This window comes from Saccopteryx bilineata, chromosome 4 (assembly GCF_036850765.1).
Source record: "Saccopteryx bilineata isolate mSacBil1 chromosome 4, mSacBil1_pri_phased_curated, whole genome shotgun sequence".
Taxonomy (NCBI): Eukaryota; Metazoa; Chordata; class Mammalia; order Chiroptera; family Emballonuridae; genus Saccopteryx; species Saccopteryx bilineata.
In genome coordinates, this window is record NC_089493.1 from 48,906,433 (window position 1) to 48,932,289 (window position 25,857).

At 42.6% G+C, this 25,857-nt stretch overlaps 1 protein-coding gene across 14 annotated transcripts in view; it reads left to right on the plus strand.

Annotated features, from left to right (window-relative positions):
- The window catches only part of TRIM9 (tripartite motif containing 9), a 111,136-nt gene extending 87,047 nt beyond the window's left edge, over window positions 1-24,089 (plus strand). For 2 of the 14 annotated variants that reach the window (XM_066276063.1, XM_066276065.1), the window contains 8 exons: window positions 403-560; window positions 2,303-2,441; window positions 14,865-15,053; window positions 17,472-17,513; window positions 17,923-17,946; window positions 18,791-19,094; window positions 21,446-21,608; window positions 23,566-24,089. In XM_066276063.1, coding sequence (XP_066132160.1) covers window positions 403-560; window positions 2,303-2,441; window positions 14,865-15,053; window positions 17,472-17,513; window positions 17,923-17,946; window positions 18,791-19,094; window positions 21,446-21,608; window positions 23,566-23,628 — 1,082 coding nt within the window. In that variant the 3' untranslated portion in view covers window positions 23,629-24,089. The remainder of the gene's footprint in view (window positions 1-402; window positions 561-2,302; window positions 2,442-14,864; window positions 15,054-17,471; window positions 17,514-17,922; window positions 17,947-18,790; window positions 19,095-21,445; window positions 21,609-23,565) is intronic. The other 12 variants (XM_066276066.1, XM_066276068.1, XM_066276064.1 and 9 more) reach the window with 8 other exon arrangements.
- Window positions 24,090-25,857: the final 1,768 nt, after the last annotated feature.

Sequence of the window (25,857 nt, forward strand, 5' to 3'; positions counted from 1 at the left end):
CCCCATGAATAAGACACTCCCATGTACAGAATAAATTTTATGATAAATTTATCAGCCATGGTGTGGGTTAAATAGGCTTCCATGGGCTGGACTGGAAATCAATCCCCCATGTAAAACATTTCCCTTAGTGATGATGTCTAAGGGATGATGTCTTTGAAGCTCAAGGGAGTGAGAACAGAGCCTCCCCTTTCATTAAGGTAGGAAGTACACCATGGACTTGAGCAAAGGCAGCACAGGAGTGGAGACTGCGAGGGCTCCTCCCTGCCCCGCCCCCCCTCCCCATGCACTCCTGGGCTAGCTACTTCATCTGCTTGCAGGTTTATCAGAGGAGTGTTTATCATTCCAAGATACTGAAGTGTTTGCAACTCAACAGAAGCCAGGGTTACACTAATTTCTGTTTAGCTTCCTCTCCAGTCCCAGCAACCCCCATCCTACAGCTGGAGGAGTGTTGCACCCACAACAACAGCGCTACACTGTCCTGGAAACAGCCGCCTCTGTCCATGGTGCCCGCTGAAGGATACATTCTGGAGCTGGATGACGGCAATGGCGGTCAGTTCCGGGTAAGCAGGGGACCTGCTCCTTGTCGGCTACCTCTGAGGGGTCTCAGGCTCAACCATACCCCCTCTCCTGGGGGCAGGCCAACCCGGCAGGGGCCTGCCCTCCAGCTGCGGCCTCCTTTCTCCTGTTCCATATCAAAGATAGATGAAGGAGTCTCTGAATAGAAACAGTCCTGTCCTTCTTTTCTTTTCTTTTCTTTTTTGTGACAGAGACAGAGAGAGGGACAGCTAAGGACAGACAGACAGGAAGGGAGAAAGATGAGAAGCATCAATTCTTCATTGCAGCACCTTAGTTGTTCATTGATTGCTTTCTCATATGTGCCTTGACTGGGGGGCTACAGCAGACTGAGTGACCCCTTGCTCAAGCCAGTTACCTTGGGTCCAAGCTGATAAACTGTGCTCAAACCAGATGAGCCTGCGCTCGAGCCGGCAACCTCAGAGTTTCGAACCTGGGTCTATTGTGTCCCAGTTCAATGCTCTATCCACTGCGCCACTGCCTGGCCAGGTAGTCTTTATCCTTCTTAAGAGAGAGTACAGGTGCTACTGTGAGCTCTGGAGTCAGAATGCCTGCATTTAGGTCCCAACTCCACCACTTCGCTGTGTGACTGTGCCCATTTCTCACCTCTTTGAGCCTTCACGTCCTCCGTGGTAAAATGGAGATGATAATAATATCATGTACCTCATGCACTGTGAAAAGTCATATAGATAATCCATGTGAAATTCTTAGCATACTGCCATCCCAGACTCCAATCTTCTTCGTGTCCCACAGAAGAGTTGTTGTTTTAAGGCTGTGCTTTGAATGTGAATTATTTTTACTCATTACATCAGCATAACGTTGCAAAGTGGGAAGCAAATGCTTAACCTATGCTAAAGATGCATTGTGCTAGAATTTATTTTAAGCCCTGAAATGTCATTCTTCCTCTCTTCCTTGTTTCCTCCCCCTTCCTTCTGTATGGGGATGGAAACCTACACTCCTCTGGCTTTGAGTGTATCATCTTATAATAGTTCCTGAAGTCATTAGTGGAGTTAGAAACACAGCATGGAGACCACCCTCATGTTTTCAAACCTTTTTTTTTTTTACAAATCACACTGATAAAGAGCTTGTAGGTATAATACAGTGTATAAATGCCATGTTAATAATGATAAGTATAAGACTACCTGTAACACCCAATTTTACTTTTTAAGCCCTAGCTACTAACAACTCCCATTCACTAAACTGCCAGGCCTATCCTAAATACAAGGCACTATGGGCCCTGGCTGGTTAGCTCAGTCAGTTAGAGTGTTGTCCCAAAACACCAAGGTTGTAGGTTTGATCCCTGATCAGGGTACAGAAGGGAAACAACCAAAGAATGCACAGCTAAGTGGAACAACAAATAAGTGCTTCTCTCTTTCTCTCTCTCTCTCTCTCTCTCCCCCCCCTTTTCTACCTCTCCCCCTCTCCCCCTTCCTCTGTCTCTCTAAACGCAATCAATTAAATAAACAAATAAATAAATACAGGGCACTATGCTTGCCAGTTTGCCCATTTGACCTTGTGAAATCCTTACACCAACCTCATAAGGTGGGTATTACTATACCATTTCACAGATGAGGAAACTGAGACTAAAAAGAAGTCAATTAAATGGCCCAGTAACTCAAAATTTGAATCCAGATCAGGCTGATGCCAAAGCACCACTGAAAAACACTACCTCCCTAATTCCTAACAAGGGTTCCCATTAAATGGTGGCCTGTTTTCTGTTGACCCCCAGGAAGTGTATGTCGGAAAGGAGACAATGTGCACCGTGGATGGTCTCCACTTCAACAGCACGTACAACGCTCGCGTCAAGGCCTTCAACAAAACAGGCGTCAGCCAGTACAGCAAGACCCTGGTCCTCCAAACGTCCGAGGGTAAGGCCCTTCAGCAGTATCCCTCAGAGCGAGAGCTGCGAGGCATCTAAGTGGCTGGCAGGCCGGAGGTAACCCCACCACTGCCCACGCTCTGCAGTGTTTCCATGACTTGCTCTGCATTCTGGCACAGGGCCACTGTGCCTCTCCCGCCGCTAGAGAGCCCATGGCATGTGGATGTATCAAACCAAAGAGTCCACAGCGGCAGTTCAAATGGCTTGGGCCGCCGGCCTCCTTTGATAACACTCTAAATAAGCTGCAGTTGAAGAAGCTGAGAAATGAAGGCCTGAATGCCCCCCGGTGTGTGAGACCAGTGTGTCTAGGCTTTAGGGCAGGCTCCTATTCTCCACCACACACAGCGTTTGCCAATTTTGCCCAAATGATTCTAAATTGCCGTTTAGTGCTTGCTTGTTCCTGAGGGTGGGGCCAAGGTTCCCTCCAGCTGTGGATTTGCCTGACTGACTGTTTTTCCAATGGGTGTGGGTGCTAGAGCTGTTCAGAGAGGGCCCGTCGGCCACTCCTGGCTTAACCAGCGTGGACTGCTTCCATTTCACACCCAAAGCCCAGGCCGGCGGCACCAGGACTGAGGCTTCCTGTGGGCACCAGACAGGAAGAGACCAGCAACTCCGCATTACCTCACCATTTGCATCTTTGCCTGTCCCTCTAGGCTTAGTTAGGCTGCCTTGGGCCACCAGGAAAGGTCACTCTCTAGAGAACTTTTGCTTCTCAGCTATACTTTAAATATTTTGGTCATCAAAGGCAAGCCATCCATCTCAGAAGAGAGGGTTGAATTTGGTGGCCAGGTATAACCTCTGAGGCTTTTAACATTTTTATTTTAAAAGCAGCTGCAACACATGAAATTAACCCTATGAAGAAGTATTTGTGGTTGGTGCCAACGCATTCTCAGACTTTCTCGGTGTGATTTTAATCATAGAGTTCATCCCCTCACCACCAGCATTCTCCATAACTTCCCTGTGCAGAGCTAATTATGTTCATTTGGGTCAAATTCAAGATGTTAGCTAAGAGAACTATGCTGGTATTTTCTTTTTCCCCCCCTACTTCCCACAAACCTCAGCCTGTGCCAGTTATCCCTAAAATGATTCACATGGTTAAAAACAAGCACAATTTCAAATCCCACAGCAAGGTTGATAGGCCCCTGGCCATAAAAACCATGTGTGGGGCACAGTCGTAAATCTGTGAGGTATGCTATTCAAAGAGAAGAATTTCTTGAAGGGAAAAATACCCACATGGTCTATTTCTATTTAGGTTACAGGGATGGGGTAGAGAGCCTCCCCTGGAATTACTGTTTTAGCAGCTTCTCCCTGGGATGGGCTGTCTGCTTGAAAGTGGTTGCCTCTTTTCCCAAAGTACCATGCTAACCACTAAAGCCCTCCACAAGTTCTTAGATACAATGCAGAAGGCCCTTCGTGGTGGTAGCCTCATTTCCCTTGTGTGTACAGGGATGTCTGATTGAAGATGAGGTGCATGCCGTCAGAGCAGGGAGACCATTTGCAGCAATGTTACTAATAGGCATCATCAGACTTAGTCGGGAAAGCTATGTCTATTCATAACACATCACGGAAATCATACTCTGCTAAACTCAGTTATTGGCATAGCAACCTGAGTACTTACATCTCTCTTTCCATCCTGCAGGAGGATGTAGTTTCTAGCTTTCACTTAATGTTCATATGAGATTATGGTGTCTAATAAATTACAAAATCGAAACTGCGATCCTTGGTACCACAGTCACAGCACTGGGGGTCGTTCTCTAACAGAAACTAACGGAACAAGTCCTCTTTCAACAAAGAAACTGTACTGTAGAAAATCATTTCCTCCATGAATTTTATATATTGTGTACAAATAGAAGGTATGTATCTAAATACAAAGACAACCTTATTATCGTGTAGATATCAGTATTCTCTGTTACTGCACAGAAGTGATTTTCTCATGATGAAATAAAGTTCACACACATACTTTCTCCATAACTTTGGTTTGTTCTATTTGTTTCTTCCTCATTCTAATTCATTCAAACAGTGAGACCAGATTTAGAAAGGAAAAAAAAAAAGAAAGAAATATAATGAATAGATTACTTTTGAGGAAAAAAAGTTTTAATCAATCTGTAACAATACAGAAAGCCTATAGAATTAAAGAATTATATCTTTTTTGTTTGTTTGTTTGCTTCTTAGAAATCAGTGAGAAAGAAAATGCCATTAATGGAGTGTTGTTATATTAACTGAACTTGAGCTTTATTAATATTATTACCTATAGTTCCTGGAAAGGTTTGCTTTGGAGATTGTTTTTTCTTTGCTGCTATTGGGGGTGATATGGTGGTTGGTTTTTGGTTTTCTACTATAAGGAAATATTTTGCATTCATCTTAGCAAGAGTTAACTCCTTTTCCAAAGATCAGAACAAAATGTCTAATCACATAAGGGTGCAATTCATATGTGATAGCAAGTCGAACCTGTATCTACAGGCGTTTAGTCTGAGGTTTAAGTCACTTATCACTTATACTCTTTGAACGATCACAAAACTTTCTGCTAACCTAAAAGTAACATTAGTAGGGAAGATCCTATGTCCACATTGTTATAAATTCTCATCATTGTTTTCAAAAACAAATTTGTCTATTGATTTGTCTTTTGGCTGGGCAGTGTTCGATAAGTGCCCACTGAGTCCTCGGCTGTGGGTACAGAGTAGGAAGCAGACCTCGCCGTTGCTGCCTAAGAAACAAGACAGGCCTTAAAGAAACAGACACACAAAAAGTTGCATATTTACAAGTTATGATAAACAGTGTGAAAGAGGGAAAGGGGACCAGGAGGAAGACATGATTTGTATAGGGGAATTGGTCAGCAATAAAAAATAATTTAATTTAATGGAAATTATAAAGAATGCGTCATTAAAAGAGAAGAGGAAAGAGAAATGCATGTTTGGTTAGTTTCCTAAAAGCAAAACTTCTTGGGGATATAGCTAAAACAGGCATGCAAATAAGTACTCTAAACCAAGCAACCCTGATTTAAGAAGAGTTATAACTGTAAGCAATTAAGAATGGCAACAACATTTGAAAATACAGCCCACAACCCTGGTTGTATATATCTTTAAAGTGATTCATTAGCCATCATGTCTGTGTTACAGTCTTTGAAACCATCTGCAAAAGAGTATTCATTAAAAACATTATGTGACAAGACATTCTTAGTACACAGATTTGTTCTGTGTCTGGGAGACAAGGATGAGGACAGGAGAGGACATTTCTTCTGTTTCCTTTTCCCTATTCCCCCTCTGCCTATCTAAACAGACTGCACCTTTTTCTTTTTCTTTAATCTAAAGAGAATAGAAATAGACCAAAGCGAGTAGAAAAGAATCAAAATCCTGAGGTCACATAACTTAGAGAGACTGTTAATTGGCTGGAAAGAGAAGGTCTTTCTGGCGGGTGCCAGCCAGGGAAGTGCTCTCCGCAGTGCAGCCGTCTCAGCAGAGGTGGCGCTGCAGCCCACCCAGCCTTCAGGGGATTGTTGCCTCCTCTATGCAATAAATACTCTTTAATGCAAATCTTTGTGTGTAAAGATTATTTTCCTTGGGCAAAGTCTGGACCAAAGAGCGTGAACATTCTTAAGGCCCTTGCTCTGTGCTTTCAAATAGGTTTTATACCAGAAATGTACAAACCACTTCATTCTTCACCACTTTAATTCCACTATCTAGAGTTTAATTTTGACCTATGAGCAGCCTCTTCTAAAAGTAAAAACGTTCATAAAAGAGGATTTTAGCAAGGCTTTACAGGTAGGTTTACTCTTCTGTTATTTTTGTACCTGATTAAAATTTAAAATTCTAATAAAAACGTTATTTTTCAATTACAGTTTACATTCGATATGACTTTGTAATAGTTTCAGGTGTATGGCATAGTAGTGCTTAGACAGTCATATCCTTTGCAAAATATCCCCCTGATATTCCCAGTACCCACCTGGCACTGTACACAATTATTACAATGTTATTGACTCTATTCCCGATGCTGTACTGTACATCCAGTGAATATTTTGCAACTACCCATTTGTACTTAATCCCTTCACATTTTTACCCAGTCCCCCAAGTCCCCTCCACTGTGGCCCCTATCAGTCTCTGTTCTCTGTATCTATGAGTCTGTTTCTGTTTTCTTTTGTTTGTTTATTTTGTTTTTTAGATTCAACATATAAGTGAAATCACACAGTAGTTGTCTTTCTCTGACTTATTTCACTTACTATTCAAAGAGGGTTTTTAAAGTATATCTTCATGGGAATAATAATCTGGTTGTTTTACCTCTAGGAGCTACATAAAATACATTACAACATATTGCAGGGAAAAATAAACATGATCTAAAGGGGAGAGACGACTTCCCAGAAAAGAGAAAGAAATTCAAACAAAGGGAATAACTGTATGCAAGGCAAAAACTTCAAAATCTGCATTCAGGTGACTATGAGAAGAACAGCATTCATTCAAAAGCATGAATTAAGCACCTGGATGTTGTCAAGCACAGGGTTGGGTCCCAGGACCACAGTGTGCATAGGGCAAGGTCCCTGCTATATGGTGTGTGGCTTTTTTACCCCTCCTCCCTCCTGAACGTCGCAGCATCTGACTCAGGGCGCCTAAAAACTACAGTACCACCTGACCTCTCTAAAACTGAGATACCTACCCTACAATCTAGCTAGTCACCTTACAATCAAGAAGTAAGTCACAATGACCTCTGCTTGGGGAAAAAAGAAAGACAAAGTTCAGGCAGAGAAGCCCCTGTGTTATCCTCACAGCAGAGCCCTTGGTCCCCTTCAGTTCTCAGTCGCTCTTAGTTTACACCCAGTTCCGCTCACCTCCTGGCCCGTTTACGAGGAGCCCTGCGGCACCACATCCGAGGGGAGAAGAAGGATCTGGTACGGAAGTGAGTCATGGATGTTGGTAGCACTGAACATGAGAGGTGACTGGAAAAACTGAACAGACAAAAAAAAATCAAAAGAGAACATTCTATGGCATATGTTCTTATTAAGAAGTTGTATAATGCATTTTAGAAATATTTCCATAAAGCACATTTAAAAGTCGGTATATTATCTTTGGTAATGAGGTATTAGGTATACCTCAGAAGGCTTTATGGAATCACAATATAAAATAAGTCCCCCATCTTCCCAAAAATCTCTGATGCTAAACCCTAATTCATTTTGTGTCAGGCTCCCAAGAACTTTCTTCATTGTCCATTAAAATATTCCACGAGACATGACAGCTATATAGACTTTAGACTACAACTCTGTACCCATCGCTAATGTCTGAGCTCCACCTCCCACTCGTTCTGCTGCTGCAACATTCCAGATTGACCGTGTGTTGTTTTCCCATTGCTGCTTTAACAAATTGCCACAAGCTTAGCAGCTTAAAACAGCACCAATACAACTCCTTACAGTCCTAGAGGTCAGAATCCTGAATGGGTTTCGCTGGGCTTACAGTGAGGTACCAGCAGGGCTGCGGTCCTTCAGACAGTTCTAGGGGAGAATCCAATCTCTCTTTTCCCAGCTTCTAGAAACCACCTGTTCCTTGGGTCATGGTTCCTGCCTCCATCTTCAAAGCCAGTAGCAAAATACCTCCCAATATCTGATTTTGACCATCTCGTTTTTCTTCTCTAAGAACCGTTGTGATAACCTTGGGCCCTGTGATTACCTGGATAGTTCAGGATAATCTCCCCATGTCAAGATCCTTAATCACATCTACAAAGTTCCTTTTGCCATGTGAGGTGACACAGATTTCCAGGATTATGATGTGGACGTTTTGGAGTATGCCATTATTTTACCTACCACACAATCTAAGAGGGAAGTATTATTATTATTACATACCACTCTACATATGGGGAAATTGAGCCTCTGAAAAGTTATGTAACATGTCAGACCAGGCCTTTCAGCCTCCAATGCCCAGCACCGTGTACTCTGGTGCTGACAACAGAACAGTGCTGTTCGCACTCAAAGGGAAGGGAAGTGGGAAAACAACCCTAAGTCTGTCTTTGGGTATTTGAAACATCTTCTCAAAATGAAGCAGCATTGTATTGCGCCTCATGTGTTCATCCAGAGACCCCAGCCAGAAATAAGACTTCGATGCTTTCAAAGGGTTACGTGAGAGTTTTATTGAAAAGAGTAACATTCCTACTTTTAAAAGGAGGTATGGAAGTAGCTGTCATTTCCAGCATAATATCCGAGCTCCTCCTCAGGTCCTGTCCTGTTTTCATGTCTCTGCACTTCCTCTAGTCCCCACCTCCACCCAGGTGAGCACTTCACCAGACAAGCCCTCCTCTAAGACAGGCCCTTCTGTTGCCTGGAAGGAAAAGGAATGTTGGAACTCCACCTTTGAGGTCCTTGAAAGGCCACACCAAATGAGCTCTAAGACTGGGAGCCCTGCTGATGTTGAAACCACAGAGCTATTTATTCACAAAAGCTCTCAGGCCTCCAGATCTCAACTGGGAGGAAAAGTGGGGAGAAAGTAATCAGTGATAATTAGAGAATCAGGCAATCGATAAGGCTGTAAATTTCAGCATTTCAGCAAATAGCTGCTCAGACCACTGGAGAAAAAAAAAGTGTTCTTAAGTCTCTTAGTTAAATGTCCACAAGAGCCCTAACACTTTCCAAGCCTGTTTTACCTAATGACAATAGAAGGGTTGGGATTCTTGAAATTACATATCAGAAATTGCCTTCTAAAAGAGGACATAGAAAGCATTATTCATACAGATTAAAATGCTTTTTTGCCCCATTAGATTTAGCATCACACCAACCCTTTTAATGTGATAGCTCCTTCTCCCACACATCAAAGGAAATCACCCAGAGAATATTCAGTGCAGACAGAATGTAGCTCCAGAATGGCCTCCAATGCATCTGCCCTAAATCTCTTTGAAGAAATTTCACAGTCATTTGGGGCCAGCGTAAGTATTGCACTCGTAAACCCTGGTGTCCTGACACACACACACCCCCAGCCCCAGAGAAGCGGTAACCTCATCTGATCTCAGAGACAACAGGGACTGAATGCCTCAGCCCACCCACCCCCTGTAGCCAAAGTCCCAAAGGGAAGTCCGATGTGTTTGCCTTTCAAACCCTAACCACCACAATCTATGGAATTACTTTATTTAGAGAAGGAAAATTCCTCCTTAGTATAGTGCAAAGTTTGGAGAATGTTAAGTCATTCTCCAAAAGGGGACAAACCTTGGTCACCCCTGAGACAACTGGTATGTGTCCCATGGCCGATGGCATACATTTTACCTTTTATACATTTCCTAGGCACAAAAGAGCAACAACAGCATTGTCACCCTCAAAAGTTTATCCAACAGGATTCAATCCTGCCTGGATCCCTCTCCTGTCCCACCACAGCTGGCCATGTGGCTCTGACTTGTCCCTTAAGCTCTCAGGATTTTATTTTGTTGTTATTGTGTCTTGTTGTTGTTGTTTGTCTATAGACATAGAGCAGGTGACCTCTAAGTTCTTTATAATAATTAGTACCCTCTGGTTTTCTTCTTGGCTTCTCTCTTCAAATTTACTACTGAAAGCTGTTAACTAATTCAGAAATGCTATGAACAGGTGTAGACAGTTCCTTTCTCCTCTAAGGGTCTTGGTGGGTCTTAGACGTCTGCCTGGAAATATCTGATAAGGGTCACATCAGGAAAGTATGGTTTTCTATGCCTCTGCTTTGCTCTTCCTGACTTAGAGCCTAAAAGCCTCCCCCAGAATAATTCAGTTAGAAGAATATGCATTTTCAGGACAAATCTTCATGGGAGGTAAATCATACCTGAACAAATTTGAGTCGATTTTATAAAACCCAAGGCAAGAGGCACGCTGGTAGGTCAGAGCCCAGAAAAGAGAGATACTTTGCTCCTTTTCATTTTGACCACATGCATGATATCCCAGGGAAGTTCCTGAATTTTTCCATAGGACTGAATTGGATCCAGACCCTATTTTTGGTTCTGGTTTGGTTTGCGGTTGATACTCTGGGGAGCAGTTTAGTCCTTTGAAATCTTTTTTATCTATTTGAAATATAGGAATTTTTGGTTCTCCTGATGACAGTTCCTTATAAATAATGCCATGGTATTCTAAATTGGAATGGAGGACTTGGTGACAAAGTATGCACCTGTCTCAGGGGTGTTAGCTGTTTCATTTCTTCTCCTACAAGGTTTCAAAATGTATCTGTTCCTCACATCTCAGCTGCAATTAATGCCACACTTAAGAAAGCTTAGAAGACTACCTTCCGCTGTAAATTATGTACCAGTTGTACATAATTGTGACTTCGGATGCTTATTAGATCACTGAAGGATACTCAGCCTCCTTCATTCATTTCTTTGTCTCTTTTAAAATCTTCCCAACAAAAGCAACTCCTTTTCCAGCTGATTTATAATTGAACTGAAACTCACCTTGCATGCTGTTCATGCAGCTCATGACATGTCTCGCTTTACTGTGCCCAGAAATGCAACCCTCTTGTTGGACCAGTGCCCGAGGGCTGCTTCAGTTAAGATGCTGCTCACTCACTACCAGACAGGAAGATAACCAAGAAGTCTACCAGGGGCACAGAGGAGCTGGGTTAGCATACGCTGTCATAAGGAAAACCCCTGTCAGTTTGCCTTTCCTCTTTGAATCCCAAAAATAACATCTCAAGTATTGTACTTTATGTTTCCAAAATAGTCTATAACATCCATGGAAGTCTTTAGTACTTGTATATGTTGGAATCAGTCAAGAATTTCTATTCCCAGAAGAGTAAAAATCTATCAATAATATGACACAGATGTTCTCTGAATTGTTATTTTTCTGAGGGTCAGCTCTCCTAACAGTTCATGTTTCCCAGCTACTCAGTTCTAATGCACTGTCTGGCCCATGGTAGGTGTTCAATAAATGTTAGTTAATGAATAAAAGAATTATAAAGTTAGCCACACAGAAGTACTGCCTAGATATTCTTTTTCACCTCAAAGACAAAAGTCAGTAAATAATAAGTGGGATCACCCAGCCGAACTCTGCTTTGCTAATTTGTGATGGCTTCTTTCAAGCAGAGCCCCCAAATCCAGAATCCAGCGATCCCAGGTGAGAAGGGAAAGCAATCCAGACAAGGGCAAGAAGACAGAGTTGATGGCAAGTGTGTGTTGACCCATTCGCATTATGAACACAGTCCCCATCCCAGAGTTTCAGATATGCCTAGAGAGGCCCCACCAGTATTCAGCTGACATAAGTTTTCCATTGCTTTTTCCTGCTAACCTGTTTTTTACCAGCAAAGCTCTTCAGCAGATAGGATCACTACACAGAATGAAATATGACAAGAACTTAAAATTTTTTTAAGGAGCTACTTGTCTTTCTCTAGTGGTCTACACATTAAAAACTAATGGTAATCATCCTGATTATTAGCTATGAACCGAAACATGGCTTTGTATCATGTATTCTGGAGAAGAAGAAAAAAATAGATAATCTCATTTCTCATTCCTATTTGTCTTGACTAATAGAATATCAATGGCTGAGAAGCCTTCTCCAGATCTCAATATTTGTGCTTTGAAGGGGAGGGGAGGACGTGGGATGTACATACTTCCTGCATTCCATGGTACAACACAAAACGTACACGTGCATAGCTGTGTGCATGCACGGTGTGAGGTATGTGACTTGGTGAAACCAAGAAGTTGTAATACTGTTCCCAGTAGTGTCTTATTGTCTTTGGTTTATGTCTTTGAACATGTCCAGAGGGATGATGAGATTAAAGATTTGAAATCCTTACCACAGAAGGAAGATCAGAAATAGATTCTATTTACCACAGAAAAGAGAAGATTTTAAGGGGATTGGTAACTGCCCTCAAATACTTGAAGACTTAGTGATCTGTTGTGTGTGGGCACAGGTAGTAATGCTTCAGTTAATGAATGGAGCTCCCAAAGAGACATATCCAGAGCAACATAAGCAATAACTACATACTGATGGGGCTGCCTTGGGGTGATGAGTTTCTCCACCCAGGCGAGTTCAAGGGGAAGTTTGATGATTGCTCCTCAGATGTTACCAAGATGTGTCTTCCCTCTAAGATTCCTGCACTTTAAGATAATATCAAGGGGCAGAGATGGCCTGTATAGGCAACTGACCAAACATTTGCACTATGTGCTCGTGAGGATGGGCATCAGAAGCATTGATTTTTTTTAGTCTGGCTGGGATCAGGTGGACCATGTTCTCTCTCTTGTAATTCAGTTGGGAAGTTTTCATGACAAGGTAGAAAAAAAAACAATCTTAAGAGCTGCTTAGAGAACATGGGATAAGATCTCAGCTGGTAGGGTGCGGGAACCCGTAAGTGGGGAAAACTCAAAGACAGAAATGGATGGTGGATAATGAGGCTATTCAATATTCTTGCCTGAATAGAGGGCATACCTCAAGAGTGAGAGGAGTCAAGGAAAGCTGGGTCATCAATAAACAGTGAGTCCACATAAAAGGATAGAAAAACAGTACTGTTTTAGTGTCAAGTTATTAATCCCATGAATAACCATAGCTACCATTGGCCCCCACCCCACAGAGTGGTGTCATCACCAACTCTTAAGTGTTTCTTCCTGGTGCTGAGAATAGAAAAGGTAAGTACGGTCCCTGATGGGTTCTTATTATGCTCCCCAAGGTCTGGGTTCAGTGCATATCTCTTCACTGGTTTTCAGATGTTTCCTTGGGGTTTCACTATACTCTGAAATTAATTTTACTATATAGGTCCTTTCTCTGAATTTTTAAAGAAACAAGTATTTTCAACATAATCAGTTGATTGTTACCACCTGGTGAAAAATACATTTGCAAGCAAATTTTTGTTAATAAAAAAACCTTTTACTGACATATATCCCTGGAAATGCCTTCTCTCCCTAAAAGAAGCCCACAGCAGTTTGTGGTGCTATATTACTGGTTTTCAATTTTTTTCCATTTAACTAAAAAAACTAAGTTCCCCTTGAGACAATTGTAACAGGAATTATTTCTGATTCACTATTTCTGAAAAAAAGAAATTATCACATATGTCAAGTCATCCAAACCATATAAAGTTTAGGTAGAAAAAATGTTAAATATATTATTGTGGGGACCTCAATGCTTTAACGCCATAAATATGTAGTATTGCTTTTTTTCTGAGATCAAGTGTATATTTAAAAAAAAAATTCCCTTCAAGAATAAGGCTAAAACCTAAAAAGCTAACTTTAATATTCTAAGGTCAGAAATGAAAATGAGGCTGACTCTTGGCAATTCTAAAATTAAAACCCACCAATGCCCTTGTTCTGAGCACTCAAGTAGAATCACGTTCCGCACACATGATTAAACATGTCACTTCTGTTTAAACATACCCATAGTAGCATTTTCACAGGGCAAAGGGTGCGTTCAACATGGAGAAGCATGCTAACGGGCTCAAACCAGAAAAATATTTTCAACAACACCCTCTGGCCACTGAAGTAAAATTATCTTTTCGATGAGAAGAAAGTTCCTTGTTGGTTTTGGATATTGACTGTTAACCACCATGTCACTGGTAGTTCCCAAATTATGACCATCAAACTAAGTTCTCAGAAGGCACCGGTTAGGAAATCACCTACTTCTAACCAGACCATCCTAATGCAAAGAATCAGTTATTGACAAAAGAAAAAGGAGTGATTTTAGTAATTTAGAGAAACTACCTCACAAGACCTCCTAAAACCAGATCGAGTAATTGATCCGTCCTTTCTCTGATATAATAGTGATCTTCACACCAGACCTGACTATCTGAAAATAAAGACTTTTTTTTTGCCACCGACGCACCTCACCACTGCCCACAATCTGTTTATTATCAGAGAACCAGAGATGTTCAAGTGCCATCCCTAGGGTTTGATCATAATACAGAAACAAAAGTAAGGCTCCTTTCCTGATTACCTACCTGTTCAGGCCTGATTTTCTGAGCAAGTCTCAAGTGTGCTGATATAGAAAAATCATCTCATCCATGTCTAAATGAAAATATATTTGCAGAGAGAAAAGGGAAAACATGGAACAGAGAAGAGTTGGTAAAAATCATCACCTCCTAAGAGGACACTATTTTAAGAAGCTATTGTTGGACAGGTAGTCACTTCAAAAGTAGCTGAAGGGGGTGAAGTATGAAATCTCCTCTTGGTGATCAGTGGGTAGAATTTACCTCTAACGTTTATAAACTCAACTCTAAAAATATTCAATTAAAAGGAAACTTTCTCTACCAGAATACTTTTTCTACCAAGAAAAATAGAGAGAAGTGAAAACGACTGTCTGTGACATTTGTGGTGTCCTCTTATCTGGTCTTGGGTCCTGACCTGCCAAGAATTCCCTCCTAGCCCAAGCCACTGTGGTTTAGTAAATGGCTGTGGCAACTGCGGGCTGGATGAGGCTTTGTACAGATGCATTGCTAAGCAGGTCTTGGGGAACTGTGCACGGGCAAGTGGCAGATTTCTGATCTCTAGTTTGCATTGATCTTACGTTTAGACACAGATTCAGAAGAACAGACACTCCCTTTTCCAGTGCCTTCGGAAAGATTGCCGCTCCGTAGAATGAGTCCTTTCTCCTCCACCCTTAATCTACAGCCCAGCTTCCCCGGGAGATCCTACCTTGATTTCCGATCCTCACCCCACCAGCTGAGCTTGCATTCCTCCTTACAGTCTCTCAATGCACCCGGTGAGCTGAGCTCCTCTGACCTTTCCCCTTGATCTCTGTGCCTTGAAGGCATCTCTGAAATACTTGTTTTGGTCTTGCCATTCATGTGCTTGGAGAAGGGGATGAGCTAGTCTCTGTGTTTGTGGCCTGCTTCGTTGTAAGGGGCATTTGGATGATGGCACTTTGTGGCGTTCTTGTTTGTGTGGTGTGAGGGCCCACCATTGAGTTGTGGTCAATGTACAATGGCATTGGAAAGCGATGAGTGAAGTTGTTCTTTTTGCACAAGCTGCTACCACTGTGGATAGCCTGCTCTGTCATCACATGCAGTGGCCTAGCACGGCACAGGCGCTTGGCTGAGTGGAGGTCTTAGTTTGAAGGTTTGCAACCCTGCTGTATCCAGGAAACCAGCTGTGTCTGGGGGACTGGATCAGTGCATCCAGCCTGGAGTGGTCTGATTAAACATAGACTCAAGAGATCTTTATTGAAAAAATAAAAGTCAAAACATGCCAACAGCAGAACGCAGCATACAAAGCAGGCAAACCAGAGGGCAGAAAGTAAAAGTTTTCTCTGTAAAAGCTTGTGCTCACTGGTATGACAGTTGAGCTCAAGACTGGGTTGTTGTTGTTTTTTTCCAAGCAAAGGGGAGGGACCACCACTAGCTGAATCAGATACCCTTAACTAGCCTCAGGCCCAAGATCTGAGTTATTGAAAAGTCTGGCCTCCCCAGAGTTTCCCACAGCCAAGCAGGTTGTGACAGGGCTCCAGGCCAATTTCAGAGAAGCTAGACTTGTGTTACCATGCAGTGGACTGTCTAGCAAACAGAACCTTTAAATATCTACGATGCAAACTTATTTGATCTCTTCAGGACTATATTGTAATCATGGATACATGTGACGCACATTTCACATTCCCAAAGGTTTCTTTTATTTTTTTAGTTCATTCTTTTTGCTCATCCCACATCCTGGAATGAAGAAGACCACAGCATGACAGTGCAAAAAGGATGCAGGGACTTCAAGCTCTCTTTAAAATGACATTTTCTTTTGTGCTTCTATGTTTCTTATTGTTTCTCTGTGCACTACTGGCTTTCCGACATGCTTTGTTATGGAATTCTTTTCCCTTGTGTCTGATGTACTGAAACATTGTAATGGTCTTTGTAATGTATATCGTCTCAAGAATAAAATGAAATGTGGGTTTGGGGCTATTTGATGGCTGTGTCTGACAGCCCTGTTCTAGTTGTACTGCTGGATCTTGAATGTATGAGGGTGTGTTTACAGTAGTGTAAAAAGATTTCAGAAAACTTGCTTTGAAAAGGACTTGCTCAAGGCATGATTCATTTAAACATTTTAAAAGCCCTACTGAGATTCTACAAATGTATTTCCAAAGCTGGATATGAGATTCGGTTTTTAAAACTCCATGGGTTAGCAGGAGAAATGATTCCTCTGTATGTGAATTCATCCCAGAATAAAATAAAGTAACTAAAAGTAAGGTCAAAACCTTTAAATTTTGCTTTAACTCAATTGTTAGTCCTTTCTGAGTTGCTTTCTTAATTCTTCTGAGATTATTTTAATTTAGTGTACTATCCTTGAACAGTTTTAGAAATTAACAAACAAGGGTCTTAACTGAGTTGGAAAAAAATTAAATGATCCTTCCTGGGGATACACTAAGTGCTCATTAAAAACACTCTTTCTGGAGCAGTCCCTGGCACCACTTGTAATCACAGTTCTCACATCTTTGAATATTTTAAGTAAGACAAGACTGCTCCCCCCACCCCAATGCAACTTCACATGGGGCAGGGAGGGGTATCCAAATCGTAAGGACAGGGGGTGGTTGGAAAACCCCCACCATCCACTGTTCCCCCTCCTCTCCCTTAGATGAGAAGGATTGATATATAAAGCAATCTAAGAAGGAGGTGAGGTCATTTTTATAACACTTAATTCATGTCATTATTAATAGTTATCAGATGCATTCATTAGCATATAGATTACATTTCACGTTTAATCATATATGTATCATTTAACTTGGGCTCAAGTCACAACAAAGGCCTACCCCAGGTTAGAAGTGCATAGAATCAAGTGATGTCGAGTGGAGTTTTATCAAGGTCCAGTGTTTTCTCCATTTCAATTGGATGAACTTTTCTAATTTTTAAACAATAAGCCTTCCTAACACGGAAAAAATTGAATTTGGGAGATGATGAAAACTTAAGCTGTACAGTATAGAATCTATTACAGGAGGACTTATTACATGGAGAAAAAGAGGTACTTTTTATTCCAGAAAAGCAATCTTTACTCAGCAAAGTAAACTGACGTAAAAAGGGCTTTTGGTTTTCGTGAATCAGGCCTCTGGTGACTCTTTCCCACTGGTGCTTTTTAAGTGTATACAAGTAATTTCTAACAACGTTGTTGTTGTTTCATAGCTTTGATGTGTAGTATCTCTTTGTAGGATGCAATTTTGAGCCACAGTCTGCACCTTACTCTCAATTAGGCAAGTATATCTATTGTAATTGTTACCTTTTACTTATGTGATGGGTATGCTCAATTTCCTTCATGAAATAAATGGCAGTAGCTTATTTTATGTCAATAAAATTGTCTAATTGTCATTCAGATCCCATTATAACCACTTCCCAAATATTTAGAAAAACGGAAAACATACCTGTGTTTTAATTTTATAACTCAACTTTTTCTGACCAGTTTTCTTATGCATCAATGCAAAGCACTCTTTATGAGCGCTAACTGTGGGTAAAGGTATAATCAGACCAACTGTTGTAGTGTTTGTAGTGTTTTAAGTTGAGCCCTTTTTTGTGGTAGCCTATTAGAAGAATCATGGTTTCTTATCAATGTCAATTTTGCTTCCTATTTCTCTCTCCCATGCCTTTCACTTGGAATGACAACAGTTGACATTAAAAAGCTGTTGGCAGGTATGAAATATCCTTATTCTGTTACAAATAGCAAAGACCGAAAGTGCATGTGAGGTGACTCACTGGTTTCATAAATCAGCAGTGACGTCTCTGCAGAGTGTTATTAGTAGGCAGCATTTAGAACTCGGAGCATAACAATGTGTACAAGTACATCATTCTTTCTGTACCTGATGTCCAAAATACCTACTGCTCCAGTAAAATATTTTACACGTTAGTGTTAGAAGTAACATACAAACTGTATGTTCAAGTTCTGAAGGCAGCAAGCTGTCTTACGGCCAAGTCATAATCACTCATGCAAGCTCCTTGATGTTGCGGAGAGCTTCGCAGCTTTTTTGAGCTTTCACTAGCACTGAGGACATTTTCAAAACGGCCAGAATTTAGCAGTTCTGCCGAAGGAGTAATTCCTGATTTCCCGGTGTGTTTCATCCCTCCTCTGTCTAGGACTCTAGATCCTAGCCTCCTTGCTCAGGGTTACACAGGCATCTTAGCACATCCTTCTCCCTTTATGTCTGTACTGTTCTGCCAGTCACTGGGTGAAGGGACTTGCACCTTCCAAAATCAATGCCACTTCACTCCAGGATCACCTGGTGGGGAGTGCAGTCTGAGCCAGGTAACCCCTGCTGAGTCGGTCCTGTGTTCCTCGTCTGCTCTGGGCGCAGAGAGTACCAACTCCCAGGATGTGTTCCCTGTCGGCTCACTCACAGCCTCTCTGGCTTTGGATGCCTCCCTCCTGCACAGCAGCGTGAAAATGGGCCACCACACTCCTCAGCCGCCCAGGAGTCTGTTATGGTGTTGGGTTCATTGGGTCCATCTTAGTAACTTTGTTCCCTTCTGTTGTTCCCAGTGGCCTGGTTTGCTTTTGACCCTGGCTCGGCGCACTCGGACATCATCTTCTCCAATGACAACCTGACTGTGACCTGCAGTAGCTACGATGACCGGGTGGTGCTGGGGAAGACCGGCTTCTCCAAGGGTGTCCACTACTGGGAGCTGACTGTGGATCGCTACGATAACCACCCCGACCCTGCCTTTGGCGTGGCTCGCATGGACGTGCTGAAGGATGTGATGTTAGGAAAGGACGACAAAGCTTGGGCAATGTATGTGGACAATAACCGGAGCTGGTTCATGCACAACAACTCGCACACCAACAGGTACCCTGCAGCCCCCAGACCAGGCCTTCTTCACGTTGGCTTCTGGTTAAGAACGAGAGCCTAAGTTCAAAGACCTATTAAATAGGCAATGTTAAGGATGTCAGGCAGGCGGTCTTCATTTGGTAGCACAGGAGATCTACTAGTCTTTAACTGATCCCATCCTGGTGGGTCTTTTATTTATTTTTGTTTGTTTGTTTGTTTTTGCATAATGGCAGAGATGTGAGCTCTTTCCTAGGCCCTTCATTGTAATATTCCACCCATGGCTGGAAATGAAAAATCCCAATGCATAGATAGCCGTTATAGGAAACCTTTACAGAAAAGCAGTTTTGGACAAGGTCCTTAGTTTTTCTAAACCTCAATTTTTAAATCCACCAAATTAGGATAATAATATTTTTCCATGCAAGAGTGTACCCAAGATTAAACAGAATATGCAAAAATGTTTCACATCAGAAGTACCTGAAAACAGAAGCCACTGTTCTTCTTATTATGATCATTATCAATGCCACTGCTCTGCATAGAAGCCATTTAATAAATTAAGTCTTACAGATGCCAGTTTGGATAGCTTTGTACTTGGAGAACTCTTTCATAATTGTACAGACTCAGACTACCCAGTTGCTGAGAGGAAAAAACATGGTGATCTCCTTAGCTTTTCCTCTACCACCAAATCACTGCATTGCAGAGAAAGTTACATCCTTAAAGCTGAACACACCAAAATGTAAGCAATTATAATTTAGCCCACACTGCAATAAGTTTCCCTAAACTTCCTTTTTTCCTTTGGTTTATATTTTCTTCCTCAAATGTATTGTTTACAAATTTTCTAGATAGGTAAGTGTCTTTTGTGGACCCTGGTCCAACTTATTCTCAATGAGTTCTCCACGATACATTCTCCCTGGTGTCTCTGAGGGGAAAAAGTCAATCAAATCAAAAGGAAAGTGAGTCAGGCTATGGTAGGATAGTGGGCTGCACTGTTCCAGCCTTTTCTTACTGCTCATCACTGCCCCTCCTCTAGCTAGTAGGTCTCCTAGAGCCTTTATTCCTGTTCTCTTGCATATTTTCTATACACCTCCGTGCTGGTGTGCATTATTCACTATCACTTAAGTGAACGTGCATGTCATTTCAGCCTGATATCAAATCCTACTGAGTGCAGATAAGCAGTTATTTTCAGTGATCTACATTTAGGGGGAAAGCTCTGGAATGGGATGTCGGAATCCATCCCCCACATACCAGGCTCACTTTTTCCCTTTTAGCTTCTTTATTGCGGAGCGAAGGAGTGAATAATGATATTGTCACACTATGCAAAGAAACTTACACCCTTAGAGCTGAACACGCCTGTTTGCATGCGAACTACATGTCACTGTGCTGTCATAGAAGGTGTGAATTAACAAGACACAATTTATAAGCTTGTCTTTTAACAACTTTGTGTAGTGTGTATTCTGCATGCCAGAGGAAAAGAGCGACACTGACATTTCTGAGCTCTGCTGGATGAGGATGAAATTTAGTATGGCTACGTCTCAAAGAGGGGGAAATGACAAGTCTGATCATCCATGCTCACTGGCCTTTGTGAAACCATCAATTGAAGCATAAAACACAGTTCATTGTAAAATAACATTTGAATGCTGATTCTTTAAAACCTATCTCCGACCATATAATTACTTTACAGGTAAATGACAACATCTTCAATGTTGTCATTTCATAGAGAGCCTCCAACTTCTCAATTCAAACTCAACATGTCCAAAATTATCATCTTTCTGGAATGAGTTTTCCTATGTAATGGGTATCATCATGCCACAAATCCAATTTCTCAGGCACAAAGTTTGGCTTAAGTTCTTTAACTTGATTTTTAAATTAAATCTCTTTCAATTAAATGCTCTTTAATTCACACCCTCCGTGCAAAGTGCATGACATAGCTTTTGGGCAGAACTTTCTTGGTCTTTAATGCTTTGTTTTCTGAGCTGTGTCACAGGGGTAGTGACCCTACATGAATGAGTTCACTCTCAGCAACAGCAGAGCAGCGTGGTTGACCTATACCTTCTCAACACAGGGGGATACCCCCCCAAGGGAGTGAAAGTTGGTTTGAGGGTGGGGGGGAGTAAGCGAAAATATATTACATTTTTTATCTATAAAGCACAGGTATGCATCTAGCACATAAGCAGACATACAGTATATCTGTGGTATTTAAAATTTTACGTAAGGAGGAGTAATGAGGGAGGAGTGATCTATTTTAAAAGGCTCCTGGGGTTGAGAAGATGCTACTTTAAACAAGCTGAGAAACACTGGCTGAACCATACAAATGGGAAGCTTCTAGAATGACCGGCAAGTGACACCCAATTGTTGTTGCTTTTTTTCCACAGAACTGAGGGAGGGATCACAAAAGGGGCCACAATCGGAGTCCTCCTCGACTTAAATAGAAAAACCTTGACATTTTTTATCAACGATGAACAGCAAGGGCCCATCGCCTTCGAGAACGTGGAGGGCCTGTTCTTCCCGGCAGTCAGCCTGAACAGGAACGTGCAGGTAAGCACCGCGCCCCTGAGCGTGGAAGGCTGCTGCGGGCCCCGCTTCACCGGCCGCCCATGGCGAGTCACTCCACTGCTGAGAGAGGGAAGCTGGCGGTGGAAGGGCCAGGCCAAGACAGGAAGGAAAGGGATCGCACTGACAACTGACCTGTTTCCAAACCAGCCTAACCCCCTGCGTTATTTTGGACACAGTCTAGTTAACAGCAAGTGGGAAACTGGAATTCTATTCATGGTCTGCTAATGATTGCCGCTCCCAGCCCTGGTTTCATCTCTAGTAGAAATGAAACTCTTGACCCAGCTGGCGTGAAAACAAGTGATTCACACAATTCTGTGAGCGTCGGGGAAGGGAAGGTGTAAGACTGAAGTATTTACACTATTTTCAGAAAGGTTAAGCATCTTCTATGTGTTCTTATTAGAGTCTAGGGGGGGAGGGGTGGAAAACAGTCCCAGCCCAAAAGTTAATTGCTTCTGATTTATTGTATATAGAAACAATAGGTTCTTCTCATTTGTTCATTCAACAAATATCTGTGGAGTGCCTTTACAATGTGAAGCACTATTATAAGTATTGTTTATAGCGAAAACAAAACAATCTTGCCCTCATTAGACTTCACAGTCTAATTGTAGGAGACAGACAAGTCATTAGAAGGCCATCCGTGAAAGGGAGGAAAGACCCACAGTAAGAGAAAGGGGTCAGAAGTGCTGGGGCCGGGAGGATGTTGCCGTCCTAAACAGGGTGGTCAGCGCAGGTAGGCCTTCTTGCAGTCACAGGTGAGCTGAGCCTTGAAGTGGGTGAGGGAGTGAGCTGCGTGGAGCTTTCCGAGCAGAGGAAACAACCAGAGCAAAGCTTCAGAGGCGTGAGAGGCTTCACACAGTCAAGGAAGGGCCAAGGGGCCCTGTGCAGGAGCAGCTAAGGGTGGGGTGGTGGGAGAGACAGTCAGAGCTGTACAGGGAGGGGGTGCCCAGCCAGCCACTGCCGTTTGCACCCAGCCGTTTGCCTCCTGAGCTGGAACTCTCATTGTCAGCCGTGAATCTCATTCAGCAAATGGTTCCCTTAAGATCGTTAGGACTTGAGGCTCAGGACACTGCAGGTGATTTTTTCCTGTATTCAGAACCACAGTCTTGAGTGCTATTAAAAAAAAAATCCATTGTTGATTATCAGGATGTAGAGTAAAAGTGATGGCAATGCAGTGACCTCGGCCCTCCTCTCTTCATGCAGCTACTTGGGTTTTTCTGGGAGGCTGACATCTAATCAGTCAAGTTCAGCCTCTACATTGGAAGAAAGAAAACCATAAAATACCCTAGAAGTGAGCCTTAGAAAAACCTCACTCAAAGTCTTCCACATTTTTAGCTCTAAGTATCTATAGTTAAAGACTCTTGGGCTAGTGAAGATGGGCACAAGAATGGGAGAGGTGACAGGCCTGTGTGAACTGGTCCTAGCTTGTCCACTGAGGTATGAGGTAGGGCAGAAACCAGTGAAATTGCATAAGTGCCCAGGTTTCCTCACACCTGGCAATCATCTATGCAATCCCAAAAGGGAAGGTTTATCCTATTGGAATAACTAGTGGACAACTAAAAATGGAAGGGTTGACTGTTCGTCTGTTCTCTGACTATGGGTTTAGCAGTAATCACTAGAATGTGGCCAGCAGGCTTTCTTTACCTGCTGATCAATGGTGGGGGTCTTCAGTCATAAGGAACACAATATCCTCAGAATCTATTAAAATGAGAACCAATATGTCCAGTGTCTTCAGGATTTGGGAGCCCACCATGATGTCCAGGTGCTTAGTACAGACAGAGTTCCTACTAGAATTCTCTTTAATGTGTTCTACAATAGATGATAAAGTGGACAGATCCCCTTTTGAATTAGGAACACACCCACCGTGTCCTGGGGAGGAGGATGGGGGAAAGGGGTGAGGGTCTTCCGCAGAGCCTCCAGGACTCATAGTCTCTTCCCCCAGGTCACACTGCACACGGGGCTCCCAGTCCCTGACTTCTACTCCAGCAGAGCATCAATCGCCTAAGGATGGGCTGTGGAGGCACCAGCTGCCTGTTCTTCTTACCTCCGCCTGAGAAGCAACAGCAAGAAGCTCAGCCAGAGCACGGTGGGATGCCAGAGAGCTAGAAGGAGAGGGACGAGGAGGAGAGGAAAGCTGGTCCTCTATGGTCTCCACCCCACAGCTCCACCCCTGTCCCCGCCGACCTCTCTCCTGCCCTAACGCTTGCATTCGCTTCCATGTTCAGCAATTCCAACCAACAAAGGACCTAGACAGCCCACCATGTCACTTCATTTCCACTCTCAGATTTTGCTCTTATTGAACTTAATTTTTACATAGGTGAGTTATATTTTGATTCCTTTCTGATCATGCTGTTGTGACATATGGAACGGGCACTGCCCAGAGGGAAGTCTCCTGATGACGTTCTCCTTCAGCTTTGTATCAGAGGTGGTGGGGAAGGCTGAGGGGAAGGAGAGGACTGGGGAAGGCTGAGGGGAAGGAGCGAACTGGGGAGCCTGCAGTTACCTCCTGCAATGTCCTTGCCCTGTTACCTTTCGTGCAGCGGTAGCTCTGCACAGCTGATCTTTGGGGGGTGGACAGAGTGAACGTAGCCTTGAAAAGTTTTACCATCCATTGAAGCACAACAATAGCAGCTACACTGCTACCCGAAGGTTCACAGTGGGTAGGAGCATCAGGACAGCTGGGTCATTAGGACAGGCCAGAAGCCGGGTCACTGAATTGGAAAGTTTCTAGACATAAGCAGACCAGGGGACTTAATAATTTGGTTTGTTTATTTAGTTCAAGCTTTTAATTGAGAGCCTGCTATGGACCAGGCATTACTGTAGGCAATGGTGAATACACAGGTGTGGTCTCTGCCCTCTGGAGCTTATAGTCTCCTAGGAGAACAAACAAAAATAAAATAACAACAAATTGTTATTAAGTAGAAAGGAAATACATGAGGGAGGGAGCAGCTCATTGGCAAGATCTTTTAAATCCCCTGGAATGATGTTAAAAATCCACATATTCTGGCCGCAGCACCAGAAGCATACCAGCTCAATGCCTTTTCAACCGTGCTATTTCAATTATGGTACCTGCTGCCATTCATCACAGAGCCCTTCTTTGATAGAAATGGTGTCAGCATTCTTATTTGTTAATACTGCAGTAATACTAAGCCTTAAAAATGAATGTGAAAAAAAAATAGTGGCCAGAGGGAGGAGGACCCATCCTCAGTAATGGGATGTCGTAAGTTGCAGTCCACAGCATTCTCATTCTCAGGATAAACACACTCGTCTCCATGTACACTTTCTGTGCCTGCTACAAGTGAAGAATCCGGCCCTGACCAGTGGCTCAGTAAATAGAGCCTCGGTCTGGCACATGGACGTCCTGGGTTTGATTCCCAGTCAGGGCACACAAGAGAAGCGACCATCTGCTTCTCTCCCCCTTTCTCTCCCCCTTCTCTCCCTGTGGCGGGGTTGGTTGTGGGGGGACCAACCCCGCCACAGCCAGTGGCTCAATTGGTTCGAGCATGGCCCCTGGTGCTGAGGGTAGCTTGGTTGGTCCAAGCCTCTCAGCCTCAGGTGCTAAAAATAGCTTGGTACTCAAGCATTGGCCCCAGATGGGTTTGCCGGGTGGGTCCCGGTCGGGGCACATGTGGGAATCTGCCTCACTATATATCCTCCTCTAACCTACAAACAAATAAATAAACAAACAAAAAACAAGTGAAGAATCCACCATCCGCTCTGCTGCCATTTACAACCTAACTTTCTGGAGCAGTTCAAACACTGTTTGGAAGAAAATGAAATTGTATGTCATTGTGATGAGTGATAGTAAAATAATAATGCTTATTATTATTTCTAATTAGAGATAGATTTGTATGTAAGCTACCCTTCAGATTCTTTCATTTGACATGACATTTTGGAAAATGTAGGACCTGGAAAGTGGTTCTGATTAGTGGTCTAAATATTTGCCTGTGACCCAAGAAATTCACCATGGAAAAAAAGCAAGAATAATAAATAAAAAAGGAAGAGGTAGGATATAAAAGCTAACAAAGCTTTGGCAAAAAGTAATAGATGTAAATAGGTAATTATTTACTTTTATGCTTAATTGATTTAGATTATTTCTATCAGTTATAGTTTTTCTAGTTACGTGGACCTAATTTATTGAATGGGTGCTATCCTGTTTATGTCTGTCCTGGTTTTTCTTGGCCACAGAAAAACTCTGTTGCAGGGCAACACTAGTTCCATATTTGATTTACTC